Source organism: Arvicanthis niloticus, chromosome 5, assembly GCF_011762505.2.
Source record: "Arvicanthis niloticus isolate mArvNil1 chromosome 5, mArvNil1.pat.X, whole genome shotgun sequence".
Classification (NCBI taxonomy): Eukaryota; Metazoa; Chordata; class Mammalia; order Rodentia; family Muridae; genus Arvicanthis; species Arvicanthis niloticus.
Genome location: NC_047662.1, coordinates 88,081,300 through 88,105,567, shown reverse-complemented (window position 1 = coordinate 88,105,567; position 24,268 = coordinate 88,081,300). Strand labels below are relative to the sequence as shown.

The 24,268-nt window shown below is 43.2% G+C and overlaps 2 protein-coding genes across 12 annotated transcripts in view; both read right to left on the bottom strand.

Moving 5' to 3' along the window:
- The window catches only part of Tmem245 (transmembrane protein 245), an 82,740-nt gene extending 62,862 nt beyond the window's left edge, over positions 1–19,878 (bottom strand). For 6 of the 10 annotated variants that reach the window (XM_076934935.1, XM_034502074.2, XM_034502073.2 and 3 more), the window contains exons 1-4: positions 19,273–19,877; positions 11,196–11,313; positions 9,674–9,775; positions 1,153–1,269 (exon numbers count right to left, since the gene is read on the bottom strand). In XM_076934935.1, the coding sequence (XP_076791050.1) occupies positions 1,153–1,269; positions 9,674–9,775; positions 11,196–11,313; positions 19,273–19,839 (904 nt within the window). In that variant the 5' untranslated portion in view covers positions 19,840–19,877. Of the gene's footprint in view, positions 1–1,152; positions 1,270–9,673; positions 9,776–11,195; positions 11,314–19,272 lie in introns of all 10 variants that reach the window. The other 4 variants (XM_076934937.1, XM_076934938.1, XM_076934939.1 and 1 more) reach the window with 1 other exon arrangement.
- Positions 19,879–23,306: 3,428 nt separating this feature from the next.
- Positions 23,307–23,873, bottom strand: LOC117708967 (small ribosomal subunit protein eS10-like). 2 transcript variants are annotated; one of them, XM_034502996.2, is made up of 2 exons: positions 23,428–23,873; positions 23,307–23,371 (listed from the first exon to the last, which is right to left on the bottom strand). In XM_034502996.2, the coding sequence occupies exons 1-2, from the start codon at positions 23,825–23,827 to the stop codon at positions 23,307–23,309; spliced, it is 465 nt and encodes a 154-aa protein (XP_034358887.1). In that variant the 5' UTR covers positions 23,828–23,873. The 2 variants fall into 2 exon arrangements, with proteins under 2 accessions (XP_034358887.1, XP_034358886.1); XM_034502995.2 differs by having other exon boundaries at positions 23,315–23,871.
- Positions 23,874–24,268: the final 395 nt, after the last annotated feature.

Below are 24,268 nucleotides of genomic sequence, written 5' to 3'. Positions count from 1 at the left end.
AGCTTCAGCCATGAAAGATGTTACTTCAAAAAAATAAGGTAGAAAGTGACAAAGGAAAACACTGGTATCGACCTCTGGCTTCTTTTTGTTGTTGTTATTTTTGTTTGTTTGTTTGTTTTTGTTTTTTTGTTTTTCGAGACAGGGTTTCTCTGTATAGCCTTGGCTGTCCTGGAACTCACCCTGCAGACCAGGCTGGCCTCGAACTCAGAAATCCTCCTACCTCTGCCTCCCAAGTGCTGGGATTAAAGGCGTTTCTGCCTGCATGCCAGAAGAGGGCATCAGATCCCATTACAGATGGTTGTGAGCCACCATGTGGTGCTGGGAGTTGTCAGGATCTTTGGAAGAAAAGCCAGTGCTCTTAACCTCTGAGCCATCTCTCCAGCCTAACCTCTGGCTTCTATACACACATGCTCAAATAACATAACATCACATAACATAAACATGCATATAACACACACACATGCTAATCATACACACTAAAAACAAAAGCATTTCCTATAATATGCTCCACCTCCAAATATCTTTGACATTAATGGCTGTCTTAGCACAAACTGCAACAGACTTACAGACTTCTGATCTTTGTGAGAGTATGGTACAATGTGTCTCCAAACCTGGTATGAATCTACCAGTTGGATCTCACAGAAGCTAGGCCTCACAGAACAACCAGAGGGTCTGCTTTGGGAAGCCAGTAAATACAGCATAAGGCATTCAAATTGTACTTTTACTTCAAAGAGAAAAAAATTTCAGAAAAAACAATGTAGATAATGTGAAAAAGAAAAACACTCAGATACAGATAGGGAATTTGGAAGGGAAGAAAAGGCATAAAAAACCAGAATAATGTTTTAACTGGCTGCTGGAGAATGAAGAAAAAATTTAAAAAACCAAGATAAGGGGAGCACAGAGCTGGGTAGAACCTGGATGGTAAATGGGACTGAAGCAAAAAAGCAGGGTGAGAAGTATCAGAAGAGCATGTCTGAAAAAGAGGCCAGGGGAAAAGGGCCAGGACAAGAAACCCAGGAAGGTAAACAATTGGAAGCATGAGGACGGTGGCGTAGAACAGCAGTCAGGATGAGAATCAGGGAGGACCAGCAAGCCTGGTCTTCACTCTGTCCCCTCCTTGTATCTCATCATCTCTTTCATGATGTCAGTCACCTGCTGGCGGGTCAGAAGGCTGGTCTTCACTGCTCGACTCATATCCAGTGATGGAGATGGCCAAATTTGCAAGAGTAGAAGCTGCCATGGAGATCACTTGTCCTGGTAATTCTGCCCCTATAAAGGGTCAGGGTAGGGAAGAAGAAACACAGTTTTAAAATCCTTTAAGCAAATAAATAGGAACTAACTCCTGCCAATTTAAACCAAAACTATTTTCAGTAGCAACAAACCAAAATGGTAATATGGTGATTTCTCAGGCACTGTGGGTCTTTTTACCAAGGAAGAACACCTCAAAATCATCAGCAGCTAGTTCCTGGACATTCTGCCTTCTTCATGAGAGAGCCTCATGCTGGTAAACAGCCAGATACTGCAGCCAAGCAAATAAATTCAAAATGCCGGGCTTTCTTTTTTCTTTTTATCTTTTTTCTTTTTTCTTTTTTCTTTTTTTAACTTTACCAGATGATTTTAACGCACATTTCTACTGGAAAAGATTGCACAGAGTCTGAGAGCTCACTGATTGAACTGTCTTACACTATTTTGTATTCTTAGGTTCTAATACAGTATGGACAGCCCACATTTATTGTTCACAATAATAACATTACATAAATGAACATGCAAATATATGGATACTGTACAAAAACAGATCTACAAAGAATAAAACATCAACAAAGAGAAAATACATCATTGGAAATGGTTTCATATGCCACATCCTATGAAAGACGCTTGTTTTAAGGCACTTGGGGAGAACTCTCACTCACAGTCCAGAAAGAAGACATAAGCTATATGTCTGTGCTGGGACCTTAGTCTCCTGGCCTACATACCCTAGTTCTTTAACTACAGCAAAAGGCAAGCATCAACTGGGGGGAGAAAAGAGCTACCTTTTATGTCTGATATGTCCTCATTGCTTACTAGTATTGTGTTGGGGTATAAAGACAAAAACCCAATTCCCAGAGTATAGTGAAGAGACATACCTGAATTTAAAAAAACAAAAAACAAACAAACAAACAAACCCACAAAAACCGTGACAAATTACAGCTGTCCTACATGGAGCAGGAGTTTCACTAGCTCCTAAGACAAGAAACTTGACATAACTGGAAAATAAAGGAAGGGTTTTCTCTTTAGAGGTTTATTTTTCATTGTATATGGGTGCTTAGCCTGCAACGTATGTCTGTATACCACATGTGTGCAGTGCCCACAGAGGCCAAAAGAGAGTGCAGATCCCCGATGATTGTAAGCCACCATGTGGGTGCTGGGAACTGAACATAGGTCCTTGATAAGAGCAGCAAGTGCTCTTAACCTCTAAGTTATTTTTCCAGGCCCAAAGGAAGAGTTTTCTTTAAAAATGAAAATATAATTGATATTGTAATAGAGAGGGAATTAAATACCAAAAATAACCTTAGGATAGAAGGAAGCTAGCAGGAAGGCTATGGAGAGAAACCGACATTGCAGACAATAGCAAAGAAGGTCAGTGCGTGGAGAGTACAGATACTAGTGGGACACTGGGACCAAACACACAGAGCTATAATCATTAAGCCCAATGACATTAGGCAGAGATCATATTGTCAGCTCTATTCTTTATCCAAAGAGGAACAGAAAAGTGCTGGAATTATAAACAGGGAGTAATCTCCATCCATCCCTATGGAAATATAGTGATACACACACACACACACACTTGTGTGTAGCTCTAAAAAGTGACTCAGTTTCACACAACAGCATGTTGCAAAACTAGAGTGCAGCATTCCAGTCAGGCCAGCAGTAGGACATAAGCCATACAAGTGTCCTAGCTACAAGCATCCTTGCCACTGCCCTTTCAGAATCCACACAGTGGCTGCCTGCTCTGGAAATAAGTGACCAGTTCTGAGATGTACTTAGATAAATCCTGCTTTTCTGGAGAGGATCAAGAAAGGAAACCTGGATGTGATCTCCAGCGTATGGAGAGTGTCTGGATTCCAAGGGAACTCCATGATAAACTGACAGATCACAGCTGAAGGTACCAACCCCTCCAGATTATCCAGCATGAAATGGTAAGGGGCTGGGGTGAACATACTTGTAGATAGAAGTCTCACAAACCATCTGCAGCAGAGACAGAATAGAACTAGATTCTCAGGAGTGTGTCCAGGAGAGTTATCTGTGGAAGGTCCCAAACAAAATCAAAGTGGGGATACCTTAAACAATAAAGGGGTGGGGGGCAAGTTCTGGTCAAAGTGTAAAATAAGCCAATACTCTCTCCTTTAAAGTGAGCAACAGTCAGCGGTCCTAAACAGACAGACTTCTGCATAGGCAATTTATTATAAGAGGAAACTCACTTGAAACACCCTAAAAAACAACTTCCATGGTGATTTTTAAATTTACTCATCTAAAAGGAGTAACATAAGCAACCAGGACTTTAACCTCACATTCAATGTAAAGCTAAAACTATCACGTATAATCAATATGTTAAGAATTAATGCCAAATAGTGTAGAAGGTTTGAGGAGCACAAGGACAGAAGCCTAATCCACGCCAGGAGCCCAGGGGACAGTTTCCAAAGGACTTTTCTCTTCTGAATCATAGATCATGCATTCTTTAACTCACTTAAACACCAGCCACATAAAGAAACAGAACAAGTCTATCTTGGGGTTAGAAGGAGGGATTAGAGCTTAAATGGGAACAGTAGAAACATGTTCCAAGACAAAAAAAAGAAAAGAAGCAAGGAAAGGAAGCCACAAAGAAAAGCAGCATCCTCTTCTAAGGGCTGCAAGCAGTCCAATATGGCCAAGCACAGGTTTAGGAGAGGAGTGCACAGGTATTTGGGAGATGAAGATCAGAGTGGAAAGCAACAGTTTCTATACATGGAGGAAGGCCTTAATATGTTCTTAATATGTGGACGGCAGTAGGAGAATCCCTGACAATCACATGCCCAGTCTCCTCATCGGCAAAATGAGCTCCATATAAATTCCAATTTAGATGTGACTGAGTGAAAAGATACACATAAAAGGCCTGAATGCTTCCTGGTATTCAGAAGGTATACCAAGAGCTCCTTAGCTGTTAGCAACAACAAAGTTCTGTGGCTGACAGCAAGAACTGTAAGCACAAGCCACTAGTGTCTACAGGATCTCTCTGTAGTTCCCATCCTTCACCTGTAGTACACTTATGCCCTAAGTCATACTCGCCCTAGGAGACATGTTTGTATCTTCTCTCAGGGTTAAGTAACATTCTGTCCATGGCAGACACTTAAAGATCTGAAAAGTAAATCCAGCAAGTTAAATCATCAAAATTACAACATGAAGACTATTCAATTATCTAGTGTCAGTAAAATATGCAGTAAATATTCAATGAAATCTATGCATTCTGTGACCATGAGTGATTGGAGCCTCAAACTTCAGAAGAGTCAAAGGAGGAGCATGCAGAGAAAATTAACAAAAGGTACTTAAGCTTCATGGACCTGGTAACTTATCAAGCAGATACATATTTTAATGAGCTCTATCTACGTGTTATGTTTCTGTACTTCACAAACCCCAAGGTCTAGACAGATGTATACCAAGAGTGAGATTCTAGATAAGGTCATGGTACTAGATTTAAAAGGCAGCTAAAAATAGATATATAAACAAGGATACATGATCTTGGGCTTAAAGACTGGGAGTGGGGTGAGGTGGGGAACACCCAAGGTTTCAAGTATCAATCAGCACAGGGTCAGGGTCAGTATGAATATGCTGCCCAAGTCCAAAGGCGGCCACATATAAGACACAAAGTCAGAGTTAATAAAAGTTCACAATTAGCAGATTAATTTTTCAGTATTAATGGGAAAACACATGTTGATATGAGTATAAATAAGAAGCTACGTCTTGATCTGCTGTTCTCCCAGAGCACTGGCAATGAGAAACTGAAAATGCCTGCAGGTGACATGAGGTACTGCACACATGGACGCCTGCTAGCCTGGAGTGACCTGTAAGAAGGCTGCCTCCCTCACCCACATGGAAAACACACCTTCCTCTCAACAGCTTCTAGTGTACAGGACCTGGATATAAATGCAGGTTCCTCTAGGATATGAGCCTGTCATAACTGCAGAGTAGGAGGTGAACAGTTGACTTTGTTCTTCTTATTTTTTTCTACATGGGCTTCACTAGGTCTAGTGAAGCTTGTTCTTTTATATCATGTGCTCTCCCAAGCAATTAAAACAACTACCAGAGCTTCCCTGCAAAGGTATTTTTCTTTTTTTTCTTTTTCTGTTTTTGTTGATTTTGTTTTTTTGTGACAGGGTATGTAGTCCTACCTGTCCTGGAACTCACTCTGTAGACCAGGCTCTGGCCTTGAACTTGAAGAGATCTGCCTGCTTCTGCCTTCCAAGTGCTGGGATTAAAAGCATGCACCACTATCTTCTGGCTAGCAAAGGTATCTCTAACAATTATTAGCAGAAGAGCAGCTGCAGGTGTACCACACTACTGCTCCAGACTAACCATTACTTAGCAACTTCAGCTTCTAGCTGCCCAGTGCATTTCACAGCTGGCCACGAACTCCAGGGCTGTGACTGCAGCGGAAGAGGTCCGGCAGTCCCATAGAGAGCAGTAACATTTTCGCTGTTCTAGCCAGGCCAGTGCCCCTGGAACCTTTCATTCCGGCCTGACTAGGGGTCCTCAGATTACACTCTGCCTTCCCTGAACAGCCTGATGGCTGTGCTGTGGAATACAAACCATTATCTGTGTGCAGATTCCTCAAGGCCAGAAGATGACATTGGGTCCCATGGAGCCAATCATGGAGTTATAGGCAACTGTGAGCCACCTGACATGGGCATTGGGAACTGAACTCTGGTCCTCTGAAAGAGCTGTGTTCTTAACCAATGAGCCACTTTCCAATCCTCACTTTTCTCACTTTTGAAAAGTCTTCTCATATTCAGAAGAAATCTCTGAATCAAACATACATAAAAAATATGAGTCTTACTGGATTGCTTAAAAAAAGGATGGCAATTTTAAACATTACCAAGGTCAGGGCTGGAGAGATGGCTCAGTGGTTAAGAGCACTGACTGCTCTTCCAGAGGTCCTGAGTTCAATTCCCAGCAACCACATGGTGGCTCATAACCATCTGTAATGAGATCTGATGTCTTCTAATGGTGTGTCTGAAGACAGCAACAGTGTACTCATATATAATAAATAAATAAATCTTTCAAAAATTTTTAAAAAATCACCAAGGTTCATGCATTGGTGAGAATAATACTGGTACTCTCATCTCTCTATGGGCCAAGGGAATGCAAATTACTTTTTCCAGGGGTAGTGTTTGAATGTTTGTCCCACCAAAGCTCATGTTGAAGTGCAACTGTTACTATAATATTAAGAGTGTTGTGTAATGCTGCAATGAGATTAGATGGGCCACCAGATATGGACATCTTGATACACACACCTACCCTTCAGAACACTGTTGGGATCTCATTACATCAGCCAGCCTATGCAAAGGACTAAGAAGTAGTCCAGCACAGAAGATAAACTAGGACAGCAGGTATCTACCTAGTGGGACAGCATCCAATGGGCAGAGAAGTGATGAGTCAACTGGGCTAACAGAATAAGAAAGGTAATGACAACTACAACTGGGGCAAGACATCAGTGTTGACACTTTCACTATGAATAATACCTGCTCACTCAATGTGGCAAGGCCAGGAAAAGAACATGGGGTTCACAGACCTTGGCTTAAATCATAGCTCCATCGGTGTGACTGGAGGTGCCTCAGAATGCCGAAATGAAACACCTTCATCAGTAGATGGGAGGCACCATCAATTCAGTTTCATTTGTTGGTTTTGTTTGTGTTTTGCTTGTTTTGCTGTTGTTGATGGTGGATTTCTAAAGACAGCGCATTTGAAAGTACCTCAAAAAGCTGAAGCCATGGCTCAGTGATTAAGAGCACTGGCTGCTATTCCAGAAGACCTGCACCCACATTGCAACTACATCTATAATTACAGTTTTGGGGATCTGACGCCTCTTCTGGCCTCCTTGAGCACTGCATATGTGTGCGCGCCTGTGCGTGCGTGCGTGTATGCGTGTGTATGCATGTGTATGTGTGTGTGCACACGCATGTGCGTGTATGCATAAGCACGCACAGAGCACCTATATACATAAAAAATAAAATTTAAAAGTATCCCAGAAAGTTTTTATTCAATAAGAAACCCTTAAACACATTTTTTCCCCTACGTGATTTAAAGTTCCAGGAAACACCTCCCAAGAGTTCCCAAGACCCAGAGTCAAGACCCTAAATTTAGAGTGTGTTGAAACAAACTCAAGTTTCCAGGTCCAGGAATCAAACAAACTTAGATTTTGAATTCTAATGGAATCCAGAAGCTTAATTCTACACAGTAAGCTTACTGTGGATCACAAAGCTAAGACAGTCCAGATGATGCAAAGCAGGCCATTCACCGAGGTGATTCACACAAGTTCAGGAGCAAGCAAAGATCAGAACAGGCCCTGCTGAGGCAGCTCACTGAAGCATTCCTGTACCACATTACAGCATCATTCGCAGGAAGAAAAGGAACACAAGGGGGGGCCGCCCCCATACGAACTAGATGGTTTCTTGTCTGGTTTATAGAGAAATAAGACGTTAGGAACATGAGGAAAAAATATTTAGGCCTCTAGAAAAGCACTGAAGAGTGTCCTAAGGTCAACAATAACCAGCTTTGAAGCAAGAAAAATTAGAACAAAGCGGAAAATCATTGTTTCCAAAACTGTTCTCTGCAATTATTCTCCAACTCTGTGACATCTTTCCTTGAGAGTCAATAACCCAGGCTTCAGAAAACAGGCTGGTATATCAACACCCTAGTCTGGGTTGATACCTGGTGATAGTTGACCTCAGTCTCTCTTTACCCTAACACTCAAAATCTGGTCCTAAATTATTCTTCTCAGAGTTCTTTAAAGGTCGTTAACTGGGTGACCAGAATGTATACTGGGTGGGGTAAGGGGCCTGAAACTCTTTGGTAGAGATCTGTTACTCATATACAGGAAGCCCTCAGTATCACAGGGACTAGTCACTGACCTCTTGTATACACGAACCAAGTCCCTTAGAAAATGGCAGTGTTGCACATGACCTATGCACATCCTCACATACATTTTAAATCTTCCCTAGATTACATAGAATATCTATCACGTAAATGCCATATAATAGTTGTGATGCTGCACTGCATATGTGAAAATGGCAAGAAAAGGTCTTTACATGCTCAACATCAATGTCATGTTCTCAAAATACTTTCCACTTTCAGATGGTTGAATCCACAGACAAGAATCCTATAGAAAGGATTTAGCCTTAGACAGACTTAGCCTATAACAAAGCACCTGAAAGTGACACCAGCCAAAAGCGAGGGGGAAGACAACCCAGAGCTGTTTGAGTCGCTGACACTTAGGGAAAGGGACAAGCAGAACAAATGGAAGCTACCAGCTCTGTACCACTCTAGTCTTCCACACAGGCCCTGGGGTTCAAGTATCTTGACAGGAAGACAGACCAAAATAGGAGACTGAAATTTTAAAAAAAAATAAACAGCTTCCTGTACATAAATGCTTCATACCAGCACTACTCACAAGACCCAAAAGATAAAAACAACCCACATATCTATGAAAGGATGACAAACAGAATGTGGAATATCTGTATGCTGGAATATTATTCAGCCATTAAAGAGAGAGTACAGTACTGACAGAAGTACAGGTTTTCCTTTCAGAGTGATAAATACTGTAAAACATGATAGAGGTGATAGGCACACAGTACTGAGAAATACAAAAGCCATTTAACAATAGTTGATGGCTGATTTTATATTAACTATAATAATAAAAAGATACAAAATAGGAACATGGAACTGGAGATGGCTCAGTAGTTAAGAGCACTACTGCTCTTCCAGAGGTCCTGAGTTCAATTCCCAGCAACCACATGGTGGCTCACAACCATCTGTAATGAGATCCAATGCCCTCTTCTGGTGTGTCTGAAGACAGCAACAGTGTACTCATGTACATAAAATAAATAAATCTTTAAAAAAAAATTAGGAACATGGTCCAAAGAAACCTAAAACATTTTAGATAATTTTCTGTTTAGAAACTACTTCATGTTTTTAATACAATAAAAGGTTTCTCCTTGGCATTTTTTTGTAAGTTACTATGCTTTGTTTGGTAAGTTACTTGGTAAGTTATATATATACAGTAGAATCATTTGGGAAGACAGAAGCACAACTGAGAGAATTCCCTCACTGGACTGGCCTGTGGTGCATTCTCCTGATTATTGGTGTAGGGCAGCCAAGCTCATTGTGGGCGGTGCCATCACCGGGTGATGGTCACAGGAGCGGTAAGAAGGCAGACTGAGCAAGTCATGAAGAACAAGCCAGTCCTTCATGGCCTCTGCATCAGCTTCTGTCTTGAGCTCTTACCCTGACTTCTCTTTGATAGAGTGTAACCTTTGACCTGAGAGTTATAAGAGAAAATAAACCCTTTCCTCATCAAGTCACCTTTGGTCATGGTGTTTACAATAGCAATAGAGAGATAGTGATCCTTTCAAAATACTAAGAATATACTCATAAAAGACTTTACCAGCAGACTCCTTTTCATTCTGTTTTTCGTAAAGGGTGCCCACAGACATCAGGAAAACAATAACCAGGAATACTGGAATTCTCCATGAGCCAGCCAGTGATGCTGAAAAGTATTAAGAAGTCATATTTTTAGTTAACAGAGCAACTTGACATACATGCAATTTAAGAGATTATTTCACAGGGAAAAACATTTTTAAAAGGCCCTAGAACAGGTAGACTCTAACTAAAGGACAGTTTCACCCTTGCTCTCAAAGGATCAAGGCATGTGCCAACCTACCCTTAAGAGGTCAATCTCCAGTCCATCACATGTACCCCCCAACACACCCACAGGTTTCACATTACCCCAAACTCAAGTTCAACCCTGTGCAGCACCTGACACTAAGACAACCAGAGTCCGGCGCAAACCCTGAAGTCAGGGAACCAGCCTGGTTCTCTGAAATATCACTAGGTTAGAACTCAAGTTTGAAAAGGACTCAACAAACCCAAACACTGTAGCCAGAACTCCCACAGTACACAGCTAAGTCCCCAAGCATCTGCCTTCCCTGAGTTCCCCTATGCCTTCTGCAAATTTAACCTGAGTCACATCATAAGGAGACTATGCAGATAAACCTCACAGCTCCAACTCCACAAGCCTGCAGAGTACTTCTCAAAGTCAGACCCTGAGCAGAGACATTTTCATTTGGCTGGGCTTGGCTGCTGCTTTCTTGGGGGCTGGCGTGGGAGATGCAATTTATAAAAAAAACAACTCTAAAAACAACTCTAGGTTATCTGTTGCTCTAAGTTGCTCAATGATTTTCTTTTTAAAGTAGAACGTATTATTTCCATCAACTCCTACTTAGGAGTCGTTCCCAATCATCTGAGTCAGGCTGAAAAGCCGTTCAGGAGAATGCAGCAGTACCACCGTCCCCGCTAACAGTGAGCTGCTGCACACAACAGGAAACTCGGAACTCTGAGCAGCGCCGAGTTCACCATCTCTACTAAGCCATGAACTGTCTTCCCAGCGCTCCCTGAACGTGATCACAGATCTGCTTAAGCCACACTTTCACAGGGTAATGGACAGTCCTTCACCTCTTAGGAAGAGGTTTTTGTATTTCATACACTCTTCTTGTCTAACCTCCTCCCCCATTGCTGCCCCAGGACCTTCTTCTTACCCAGACCCAAACTCTTCTCCAATCCCTTCAACAAGGCTCAAGCCTCATCATCCTTGGGTGCTTTTCTATCTCCTCCCCAAGCTTGCCACAAGCAAAGTGGGCTAGAAGGTCACCACCGCTGCAACGTGAGACACACTAACTCTTCAAGGACTTACTAAAGAATGTGTAGGGAACTGAAAGATCAACATCTGAAAGCAGAGTATCTTCACTGAAAGTTAGTGAAAGCTTGAAGCTCAACATTTTCTACAGAGTATACTAAAGCATCTTAAGTGCAACATACAAGGACCCACTTCCACTGGATGATGGACAATCCTTCACCCCTTGATGACCTTAAACTACAGTTACTGAGCCTTTGAAGAAGAAAGGACTCACCTATATGAAAAAGTAGTATCATCCAGACAGGAATCGAAACTGCTCTCAAGTAATATTGAGTGCTTGCATTCCACTTGAATGAAACCATCAGCACGTAGCCAACTACCAATGTCCAGATCTTAAATAAATAAGACACAATTGTAACATATATACAGCAAAGAGCATATGTTATACAACATCTGCAGCATCTGTGTAGTATAAATACTCTGGGCACAGCATAAACAGGATGCTATGGGTGGCCTGCCTGGGTCTTCCTTCTTCAGTTAGATATGTTTCAAATAGGCATTTGAAACTCAAGCAGTGATACTTATATACTTAATAAAGTACAGTGTTTTAAGACATACAAAAGTTCAAAATCCATTTAACATGCAACAATGAAAACGTAATCCAAAATTATATACATAGAAGTCAGAGGTGCTTCCTGCAGTGGAGTCACTTGATATTGCTACCGCCTTGGTTCTGACCTAAAGGGCACCCTTTGCACTTACAGCTCCTACACAAAGCCTCTTCTTGCTGTGAAAAAAAGAACGACGTTAAGAATTTTCCCATCATCATTCCACAGCATGTGGGCACTGACTATCCTATCTGCATGTACTCATTGGAATTGTTGATTTTTGAAATTGCTGTTTGAGTTGCTGACCAATTTCTTTTAAAAAGTAAAAAATCCTTAGGTGCCTTTTGGCTTGAGCCTATGACAGAACTTCCAGCAGTTTTTGAAATGGCACTGAAAAACAGCCTTGCCATTCTGCGCTATATACATACTTATGCAAAGCAACTTTCTCAGCATTGGTTATAAAAATCAAACTAGCAATGAACTCTGAAAAATACTGAAGATCCTGTGCCTACAGGATTAAACCCAAGATTTAAATTTCTGTGAAAAATAAAACGAGCTCACTTATCTAATTAGCACACAAATTTGCTTTAATTTTTAACAGTAAATTATATATACACCAAAGAATTGTTTTTAAGATATATTTATGGAACTGAAGATATGGCTCAGTGGTTAAGAGCACTGGCTGCTCTTCCAGAGGATCTGGGTTCGATTCCCAGCACCCACAGAGGAGCTCACAATCATCTGTAACTCCAGTTCTAGGGGATCTAACACCCTCCTGTCTCTACAAACACTATACACATGTGATACACAGACAAACATACAGGCAAAACATTCATACACATAAAGTAAAAAATAAATTAAGCACAGTTATGATTTATTAACAGTAAATGTTTGATAATAAATCTGTCTTATATAGCTACATAACTAAGGTCATATGAAATTTTCTTAGGTAAATAGGAGTCATAAGTAAAAAAAGTTTACAGAACTCTGAGAAAGTACTAGTAAAGCCCAGAGGTTACACAAAACTGAGAGTAGTGGGATCAGAGACAACCTGCCGACCCACAGACCTAAGGTAGCCCACAGCTAGAACAATGTGCTAATTCAAGGAAGATTATTACATTTAATGACGAGAAGGGCAAAGCTGTACTTTCAGGTCCAAAACTTCAATGTACAGAGACTGGAGAGAAAGCACCTAAATTCAGTAGTCAATGTATAAATGTCTGTTTATAAAAATACAACTAGACACCAAACAAACTATGTGAGCAATAAAATTCAGGCTAAAAAAGCAAAAGAAAATTGGTAAACTCTAGCTTACAAAGACATAGAGAACATTAACATGTGATAGCTGTTCTCAGATACTGGGTGTCTTAAGGTTTCTATTGCTACTGCAATAAAACACAAGACTAAAAGCAGCTTGGGGATGAAAGGGTTTTGTTTTGCTTACAATTGCACATCATAGTCTATCATGGAAAGGAGTTGAGGCAGGTGCTCAAGTCAGGAACCTGGGGACAGGAATTGAAGCCTTGAAGGAAAGCTACTTACAGGTTTGCAGTTTGCTTTCTTATATACCCCAGGTCCACCTGTCTAGGGGTGGCAACAGCCATAGTAGGCTGGGCCCTCTCACATCATTAATAAAGAAAATGTCTACAGGCTTGTCTACAGGCAGTCTGAGAGAGGCATTTTCTTGGTTCAATTATCTTCCCAGATAACTCTAGATTGTCAAGTTGACTAACAAAAAAGCCAGAACAGTGGGGGGAAACAAGCATCTGGGAAAAGGTGAGTAGCTTAGTTTTCTGGGGTTATGATGCAAAAATAATAGTGGAAATTATGAATTAACATTTCACTACAATGAGTACCAATTTTTCCAGCAACTAATAGCTGTCTAAAAACAGTAAGTTTCTACCTCTTTATGTGTATCCAAAGTCTGAGAAGCTGTTATCTCTATTTATAAGGAAATCTGTGTAGCTAAGAAATAAACTACATACCTCAGATTTTTTTAAGAGAGATTTTGATCTAAAGAAAAGCATGTTATTTTTATTCAGTAAACATGAAGCTCAAGGATTACCTTACTTCAGGTTAAAACAACTAGCTCCTCAATATCTCCCCTAATTCTACCTTCAAGACTGTTCTATAGAAACACTATAAAGTGTTCTGATAAATACAGAACATTCAGTTGCTGCTTACAATACAGCGCCAAAAATGGAAATGTATTCAGAACTGGAGGACAGTGGTGACTATATTTAGGAGCACAGTGTAAATTTATGCATATGAAGTATGATGGTAAAAATATACTCAACAATAAAAACAATGAAAATAACCATCTTCAGGCAGTTGGGTCTCAAGAGGTGCTTCACATGCTTACACTCTCTTTTGTGGAATTTTCTAAGGGTATTTAATACCTTCCTATGTGAAAAAAAACAAAAACAAAAACAAAAACACAGGATTTCCTTTAAAATGTGCTTCCTTGGGGCTTACAAAGTTTTACAACCATTTACAAGTAGTTCTTCAGAGAGACTCACAGACATACTGTTAGTTCAAAAGACAGAGCCATTTGCAAATGTTTAATTTCCAATGGTTAAAAGTGTTTATATCTCTGAATTTGTTGGAATACACCAAGACCTGTCATAAATATTTTCTAAAAGACATTTGAGACAAAAGAATTTCAGGATGAGAACTGTAGCTGCAAGCAGTGCCAGCAAAGGGTCCACAGGAGGCCAGCAACCACCTGATGAGAGCAGTGTACAGAACTCCATGTTTTAATATACATCATTGTAACACAGGATATGTATGATAGGGAAAGCTTTCTGTAGTATAGTGGTTATCTCATATACATGCATGCGTTTGTATGTATGTATGTGTAAATACATGAAAATAAAACAAAAACATATGTGATATGTTTACCCAGGTTCAGAAATAAATTTAGAAGACAAAGCCCCTTGACAACGGTAGCACCTGTGTGGCAAGAGTGATGGAAGACAGGGACAATTTACTTTTACCATATAAATTTCTATGCTGCTTAAACTGTTCTTTACATAGTAAGTTTGGTAAGCTTTTCTAAAATACCAATGAAGCGTATTTACACTTGCTCTGTGATCATGTGTCATGCGTGTCTCTGGTTTTTTTTTGTTTGTTTGTTTTTGTTTTGTTTTGTTTTGTTTTGTTTTTTGGAAGGGAAGGAGATTAAACTCAGCAGAGGCTCTATCACTGAGCTGGTTTTCCAACCTTTAACTTCTAGCACCTGACCCTTAAGAGTGTTGTTTTGTTTGGATACAGGACCTCACTGTGAACTGACCTCAAGGTCACAATCCTTTTGTCTTGGTTTCCCAAGCACTAGCTTTACAGAGCCACCATGCCCTAGAACAGGGTTTTACTCCCCAGACCAGACATTAACTTCAGATCCACTCAACCTTATGAGCAGACCTGCTTGTGTGGGAATTTTCTCCCAGGCATAAATCTCTGAACCACAGCTGACCTGAGGGCATACTTAACATTTTTCATCTCTTAAACATACAGTGTTCTCTCCAAAATACATAATCCAACTATCTTTTAGCACCCGTGTGCTAGACATTACATAAAATGGCATAAAACTTGGCAGCGTTTAGTTAGCTCTCCAAGTAAGGCACTCGAGTTTTCCTTTCAGGAGACACAACCACACATGACATACTTTTCAGTTAAATGGCACAGTTAAGTGCTCAGAGTGTTAAAGTGCATGTGTGCATGCTGGCCCACCTGCCCATGTAAGAACAAAGGCTCACTTTGGGATGTCTTCCTTATTCATTTCTCCATTTTTTTCTTCCTTCCTTTCTTTTTTCCCCTTCTCTTTTTCTGAGGCAAGTCTCTCAACCTGGAGCTCCCCATTTTGCCTGGACTGGCTGGAGAGCAAGCCATCAGGATCCACCAGTCTTCATCCCCACTCCATGCACCATCACCTGGCTTCTATTTGGGTTCTAAGGATCCAAAACTCAGGTTCTCTAGCACTTTACCGGCTGAGCCATCTCCCTGGCCCCTTTTCCTAAGACTCTCAGACAGAAGACACCAGCTGTCCTTAATCAATGCTGGAGCAGCAACTGCTCCAAGTACCTCATTCTCCTTTTAAAGACAGAAAAGTCAGTCAAGGTCCTCTAATCCTTCAGCCCTCACTGTTTCTAACACTACTTCTTTATAAAGGAAGAAATGGGATACAGGCCATGGAGAAAACAAACTACTGCTGCTATTTCTTCTATTTTGAAAATTGTTCTCTTGGTCATCTGGTCCTTAAGAGTCAGGAGTTTTTACAGCTAAGTCTCTAGTTGTGAAAGAATGTCCTCTCAGCTGCTGCCAGGTAAGCAGCAACAAACCTCAAAAGGTTTCCAAGTGGATCGGTGTAGCCTTGAGAGGCTGGCTGGCCAGGGTGCACTTCCTAAGAGCCTCTTGTGACCCTGAACTAAGAACTAAGGATTTAAACATCATTCAAGCCAGCCCTTCAATTTGCACAGCTAGGGAGCTGAGTGGCACAGAGTGGGGCTTTGGTCACAGGTCACAAAGCAAGTTACTGCTACAGCAAAGTCAGTCAAGGTCCTCTGATCCTTCAGCCCTCACTGTTTCCAACACAACTTCTTTATAAAGGAAGAAATGGGATGCAGGCCATGGAGAAAACAAACCTCCTGCTGCTGCAAAAACTAGAAATGATCTTTTTTCCCCCTTAACAAGTCTGAACAAAGGTGAAGAGGGGATCAAAACATTCCTAGCAGAGAAAAGGACTAACTCAGGGGACACTAGTAATTTTTCACACTTATCTTGCACAATTGTAAATCACGGGGAAAATTACACAGGAAATCTGAGCACAGGGCATCAGATGAATTTTTTCTTAAGCCTTCTGAAGTCACTAAGACAAGACAATATTCTAACACATATGAAACTGTTGAAAAAGAACTGCTGGTACCATGAAGGATAAGTATTTCACTTGGAATAGGACATAGTGTTGGGAGAAAACTAAGGTAAAGAAAAAAGTTTAGTCCAAAGTGGGACACACAGGAAGAAAACATGAGGACTGATTGCTAACAAGCGAAAGTGAACAGAGGCACCAACAGGAAGCAGAAATGACAGGACCTGGAAACCTGCAGACAGGAGAAACAGAGACAGCATGAGCTCCTAAGAGTCCAGGGCAACAGTTGTGATTAGTCCAATTTGTATGCTCTTTTGGATTTTTCCTTTTAACTGAAATCAGTTTTTTTTTTTCTCCTAAGTTAAAGATTTAAACACATATGCTTGGAGAAAGGTTCTCCCCCCTTACTGAAGGGTACCAGGGAGTTCTGATGACAGTAGAGCTGCCTGCCAGCAACAGGTTCAGAGAATGAACTGATTACTCTCTAGTTTTTCAGATCTGAAATCGCTTCCTCCTGCTGGACAGGACGCTATCACAGTGCAGCTGTACCAGTGTTAGAAGCTAGTTCAGTGCCTACCTAAGCACACAGTACACATGCAAAAGCTGGATCTCCAAACATATGAATCGTCTGCTCACTGAATGTGGATCTGCTTTCATGGTACTTTCCTCTCTGTCTGTCGTCAAATGCTGGCTCACATTTACACGTTGTCTTAAAGCATAAAGGCAGATGTTTTGTACCAGGCAGCCCAGCTTGGGCTCACAAACCAAACACTGTGGTCTATGAGATAGAAAACTTATGGTAGGCCTCTGCCTGGTCACATGTAGCTTCAACCAGTGTCAGGTGGCTAACACATCAGTTCATTCACTTCCTACCCCTATCAGTGTTGGCAGAACTCTCGACACTTGTCTCTAGGTAACATCAACCTGCAGCACTCAGCTCAGCTTAGTACTCTCGCCACGGTCTAACTCACTCATAAATGTCTCTCTTATAATTGGTTTGTTGTGCTTTTTAAACTCCCTTCTCATCTTCCTTTCTCGAATCACTGTGACCAAACTACTATGTTAGGAGCCCTTTGATAGCCTTTATTAAAAGGCTTCAAGTGTAGATCAGTGGTAAACTGTGATTGTCACATATAATTCAACACGTGTAAATACAAACATGAAGATTGACTTCAGGGAAAGGATACTAAAAGGTATACATACCGAGCTTCACACGTGTCTTCCTAAGTGTGTGAGCCCTTCCACTCGATCTCTGAGGGACACATAGAAATGGCCTGTTTCCTCCCATCCCTAATTTACCTCTGAATGCCACCTCTTACTCCAGCTGGAAAGAATAGTATTCAGAAAGGCAAGCCTTGCCTTCCTCATTTCCTAGATTCAATGGATGACACCTGGGTTATAGTGACAGCTGAAATGTTACAGAATCTGTAATCATGGCTGAATTTCTTGAGGACTTTTCTTATACACACATAATGGTCTTTTATGTGAGGAATTTAATCTATGTAACTGACTTAACAACAAAGGGACACTAATTTTAGCTTTTTTAAAAAGATTTATTTTTATTTAAAGATCCGTAAGAGACACTCATGTATGCAGGTGCTTGTAGAGATCAGAAGAGGATGCTGGGGTCCTTGTATTTAAAGATACGTAAGAGACACTCATGTATGCAGGTGCTTGTAGAGATCAGAAGAGGATGCTGGGGTCCTTGGAGTTAGAGGAGATCCTCAGCGACCCACCATGGGGTCTAGGGACAGAATTCAGGCCATCTGGAAGAGCAACAAGTGGGCAACCTCTGAGGTCCCCGGATTTAACTTAAAAGTAGACAATGGGGCTATAGCTATAGCTCAGTATTTGTCTTACCTAGAGCCCACTGACAATTGGGTTTGATCTCCAGCACAACTTTTAAAAAGTGATTTTTTTTTTTTTAAATCACAGATTTGACAGTAAGCTGTTCATCTTTAAGGCAGTCACACTGATTGAACCTGTGGTCCACAACTGTAATAAATGTACACTTACCTCCGAGTATGTCTGCTCCATTAGGATGTGCTAATTTATGAGGCTGAAGATACTACTCAGTACCCCCCTCCCCCGCAAAGTATTCCTATACAATTATATTCACCCTGAAGACAAAGCACCTGACAACGCGCTCAATCAACTTTAAACTTGAGCCAAGAGGTGAACGCATGATCCTCGGACCAAATAGCAATCTACCAACACCCTTTGGCAAGTTGAAACCTGCTTTAACAAATAAAGGCAATTATTTTGAAACTTTAATAATCTCAGGGTATATTCACTTTTTTAATAACAAACAGTGAAGAAAAGTGAAACGGTATGAGGTGTATACACGCTGGGTCTCAGATCTATTCCTGCGTGGCATTCTTAGCTCCCGCGGCAGTTTATCAACCAACATTCTTAAGATTCTTAAGCATTAAATAGCCACTTCACTTTAACCTTGCCTAATAAATATATGAACTAACCAGACTGCGATGTAGTCCGAGTCCGGAAAATATGTCTCTAAGAGTATCTCTGAAATTCCTTCCAATTCTGAAGTTCCTCGATTCCCTAAGAATGACACCTGGGCGATTCAACCATAACCTGTCTCTCTCTAACTGCTCATGTAGACGGGGTCGGACGCGCAATGGCCCACACATAATAAATAACAGTTATCGAAAAGCACCCAGAGTCACGCACGAACTAAGGTGAAAGGACTGAACTCAGCCGAAGGACCTTTTCCCTCCATGGGGGGCGGTTTTCAAATCACACCCGCCTCTCTTGGAGGAAGCGCGCCAAAGTTCCTTGGACGTGGGAAGGCGGGCCGTCACCACGCCTTGTCGCGGCGTCCCGGGTCCCGCCAAGCCTGCAGGCACCCACTCACTCACCCACAGGCTGCTGAAGTAGTCGAGGCCGCAGCAGATGAGCGCGCCCGCGTGTGCCAGCAGCACCTGGACGCCCAGGTAGCTGCCCAGGCAGTAGAGACCGTAGAGCAGCGGGCCGCCCGCGCCCAGCAGCAGCAACAGGCGGCGGCGGCGCAGCGCCTGCTCGCCCAGCGCCTCCACGCCGTAGTCCGCGAAGCAGAGCGGCAGCAGCAGCGCGGCCAGCACGATGGGCGTGTGCGCGCGGTGCAGGCGCCGCAGCCACAGGCGGCCCAGGCGCGTGAGCGAGCTCTTGAACGGGTGCAGGAAAGTGCCGCACAGCACAGCCCAGAGCAGCGGCCGCAGGAAGGCCTCGAGGATGAAGTACACGAGAACCGCCGCGCCACAGCACAGGCACACGAACAGCACGGCGCCCGTGTTGTAGAAAGCCTGTTTGATGGGCTTATCGAAGCGCAGCGCCAGCGCCGCGGTACGCGGGGTCTCGCTCGGCCCGACCGTGCGCGGGGCCCGGGGCTCCGGCCGAGGAGAGCCCCGCGGGCTGGGCGCCTCGGCTGGGCCGCCGCGGTCGGCCATCGCGCCTCTGCCTGGACCGAGGGGCGGGGCTGCGAGCTGGCGAGGAACGCTAGGCGGAGGCGGGAAGTGCAGCGAGGGTTTGTGGGTTTTGTAGTTTCAAGACTGCGGTGGAGCATGCGCTAGAACCCAGGGAAACTACAACTCCCAAGAGGCTGAACGCAAATGCCTCCACCCTTGGGCCCAATGAATCCCTCAGGGACCAGGTAGCAAGTTTTGAGGGGGCCCAAGAAAATGGGGTAGGGGGTGGGAGACTGCCACTTTAATTGATGTCAACTTTTCCGGAGACATGATCTCAGAAGGGACTCTTTCAGAGAGGGAAAACACGAGCTGTGCTTTCTACTTGGCAGGTATTTCTAAAAACACTGATGCACAGACTTAAACTGATTTAATAAATACTTTTAGTAGTGTGTATGTAACCTGTGTGGGTGGCCAAAGAAGCCAGAAGTGTCTAATCCCCACAGACGGGGTTACAGGTTGTGAGCAGCCTGACTTGGATGCTGGGAATAAAACTCAAGGTCCTTTGGAAGAATAATACACCCTCTTAAACACTTTTTAAAGTGTTCTCTCATGTATATGACAGGATTTTAAGCAGTTATTACCGTGTGACAGTCTCTGGTCTAGGTGCTTGGCTCCTCTCAACTCATTTCATCCTTAGAACACCCCTACAGAGATGTTACTAGTCTTGTTTTGCAGGAAACCAAGGGTGCAGAGAAATTAAGTACCTGGCTTCATATAGATTTCAAGTAGGTGAAGCAGATTCACATTATGGACCCTTATTCTGTAGTTCTTCTGTCTATGCTAGCTGATCTGAACAGGGGATCCTGTCAGGAGCCTTTTAATAGTATTTATTAAAAGGCTGTGAGTGTAGATCAGTGGTAAACTGTGATTGTCACATATAATTCAACACGTGTAAATACAAACATGAAGATTGACTTCAGGGAAAGGATACTAAAAGGTATACATACCGAGCTTCACACGTGTCTTCCTAAGTGTGACTCGCTCTCTGAGGGACACATAGAAATGGCCTGTTTCCTCCCATCCCTGCTAATTTACCTCTGAATGCCACCTCTTACTCCAGCTGGAAAGAAGAGTATTCAGAAAGGCAAGCCTTGCCTTCCTCATTTCCTAGATTCAATGGATGACACCTGGGTTATAGTGACAGCTGAAATGTTACAGAATCTGTAATCATGGCTGAATTTCTTGAGGACTTTTCTTATACACACACATGTGAAGTTCCTTAGAGAACCGTAACGTTCTCTAAGCGGCTATTAACCAGTTGTGCCTCATACAGAGTAGGAGCCTCAGTGTGGGAACAATCTAAATACCTCAGAGTGCCCCCACCCGAGAGGATTCAACTAGACCCTAGGGAAGGGGGCGACAGAATGATAGAACAAGAGACACAAAGATTATAAAGGCAAGCAGGGAGGAGGGTCAGGGTCCAGGGCCATCCGGTAATTAAGTTCTTGCAAGCATTCCTAGCGCAAACCACTTTCTCCCGAGCAAGAGGGCAGTAAAACATCTGTTAGGCTCAAGTTGCTAATTTTCTCTCCCAGGCAGGAAGGCTGATAAGGTCTTCCTTAACTCAGGCTATCCACTTAACTGACATTTGCTCTCTCAGGAAGAAGGAAGTCTTGTCTCCCAGCATCAGAGTACCTATATCAGAATGTTAAACAGCCACTCCTCGCTCTTAGTACCTGGTGTCAGGTCAGCAAAGCTCCCTACTGCAATGCTCTTTCTGACAAGGGATAATGGAAATCAGAGTTCTTACTACAGGGTGCTTGTGGGAAAAGAGCAAGCCTTGAGCAGTGTAGGGGTTCTTCTGCCCTAAGGAAAAACTATTGGGATCTAAGCCTGCTTCCTATAAAATACTGCGAAGAGAATTTTTATTTGAGAAAGAGACAGAAGGATGAGACATAAACAGAGAGAGGGAGTAAAGGAGAAAGGGAGAAAGGGAAAGAAGAAAAGCTGGCCTATACACTTTTACTGAGTACTCAGTGTGGGAAGATTCCATCAGAAACTATAGCTATTTCCTGTTCTCAACAAATTTTCATATTACTTTCAGCAGGCCTTCTCTTTCTGTTCTAATGTAAATATGTGGGTTCCTTGTTCTGGAGGGTGTCCCACGGACGATCTCCCGACTGGGGACAGGGTGAGAGCGGAGAGGGCTCGATACTGTCTCTGCTGCCTGTAGGTCTCCAGCCCGGTCCGGCCTGATGGGGAAGGTCGAGGTCAAAGGACACAGAGTGCGAGCAGGAGGAGAGATTGCCTGCCCCTGCCGCTGCCTCTGGCGCCCTGTCACTGATTGGTCTCTCCCAGGTGCTGCCCCTGTCTCTCCACGCTGAGCTGGTCCAGGCCTGGGCTGGGCTGATAAGGAGCAAGCTAGCTGGCAGGGAGGCAGCTTGGTGTCCCAGGCAGGTTTCGGGAGAGCAAAGCTCTTCCCAAGTGTTACAGGTCTTGTGACAAAAACTCTCGGACATCAGGATGATTCTTGAACACGCGCCTTTACTTCCCCTAAATAGAGCCCTTATATACAGTTTTGGGGTGGGTTAGGGTCTGACAGCAGATAATGTCTATTGGCTTGACTTGAGAGCTTGGAGATACCTCATCTGCGTGTGGGAGAGCCTGAGGGACCATTCCTTGTGACTGATGGTCATAACCCTCTCTGTGGGAGGGGTTGTTGGAGGACTGAAGCTAAGTGAGAAGAACCAGGGCCTGGGAGCAGAGCTGAACTCCTGCTGTCCAATAAAGGTTCCGGGGTTCGAAACTCATGCTCAACCAAACACCCAGCTGCTTCTCACAGCCCACCGCCCTACATAAATACAGTAGTTTTCATATGAAGAAACATTGCTAACTATGTCCTGGATATAAAAGGATTTAGTAAGTGTGGGGGGACAGAAAAAGGAATTTTTCTCCTTTCCATCGTGCTCATAGGTCTGGGGCCACTGGTTTTCAGCATCTGGGGTCTTTGGAGTTTGAGTCAACAAATGTTTGCGTCAGTTGTATAAACATTTTGCCGAGCTACTTAACTGCTTTGTTTAGACCCTCTGACATCACAATCGCAAATTATAGTCAGATATGCTGTCAGTGTGCATATTCATTGACTTGACCTGCTCTTTATATAACAAGGCATCACCTTCATAGCTAAAACCTTTTGGGAGTGGGAGGTGCTTGACACATGTTCAGAGCAGTGAGTCAGCATCAACCACCCATGCCACCCTGGTGCTCAAAGCTCAGAGTTCAGTGCCCATCATAAGATGGGCAGTGCTCCTGACATTCCACCCCCAAAATTTCTAATCCTTGAGCCAAAGCATGGTACTATACTCTGTTCCCAAGTCTCAATGGAAAGTGAACTTGCTGCACCTTTCAAAAGGGTTCTAATGGCCAAAGAGAACTGACAGGCATCAGGTGGAATTTCCAGTGAAGGAGAGAACTCTTTTTGTTTTTTTCATGTTTTCTTTAAAGTTTATTCAATACAACATTACCTCCGACTTCACTGAGGTGGCTGACCACGTCCACGACCAAAGCCGCCTCTAAACTGGAATTCGGTTGCCGAGCCAGCCCCAGCCTCAGCCTTCTTGTCAGCTCCAGGGGGCACAGCGCTCCTTCTGTATGTGTCTCTGTCTGCCTCTCCTCTTGTGAATCTTGCAGGCCGTTTACCCTCTGGACCTTTGGGCCGAGGCCTGCCAGTCTCGGGGCGGCTGCAGCGCAGGGTGGCGGGCACGATCTCCGGAGGTAGGTGCAGGTAATCCCGGAGATACTGGATGCCCTCGTTCGTGAGGTACCAGTAGAAATGTCTCCAAGCAAACTGCTCCTTCACGTAGCCTCGAGACTTGAGAGATTGCATGGCCTTCATCACATGAAGGTTGGGCACATTCTTGTCTGCCAGCTCGGGGTGTTTGGGCATGTGGACATCCTTCTTGGCGACCATCACGCCCTCCTTAAAAAGGAGTTCATAGATGGCAATCCGATTCTTCTTAGGCATCAGCATCCCGGCAGCTGCAGGGTCCGAGGCGGAGGCTGGAAAGAAAGGGGCAAACCAAAGCAGTCTAAACTGAGAAGTATTTGTATGGCCTCCCATAGTACCTTGGGTTTTTTTTCACCTCCCCTAGGATTCAGCCTGCTGCTGTCCAAATTGCTGGTTGATGTATCTGTCTCCCTACAGAGCAGGGACTGGATCCGCTTCAATTCTGTGTGTCTATGACCTGACACAGCAAAGGATATTCATGATCCAGAGTAAGAGCTCAAAATGTACCAAACGAGAGAATGAATGTGTGCTTTCCTTTCCCAACGGCCTGTTTGTGCTAACTGCATGATTCTGGGACTTTCAAGCATGCATCTGGTTGTTAGCAGAGTCAGAGTACTGAGCTGTAGGGCTCTGAAGTTTCAGGAGCTGGGAGATATGGTGAGAGAAAAGGCCACACCTGCGTGG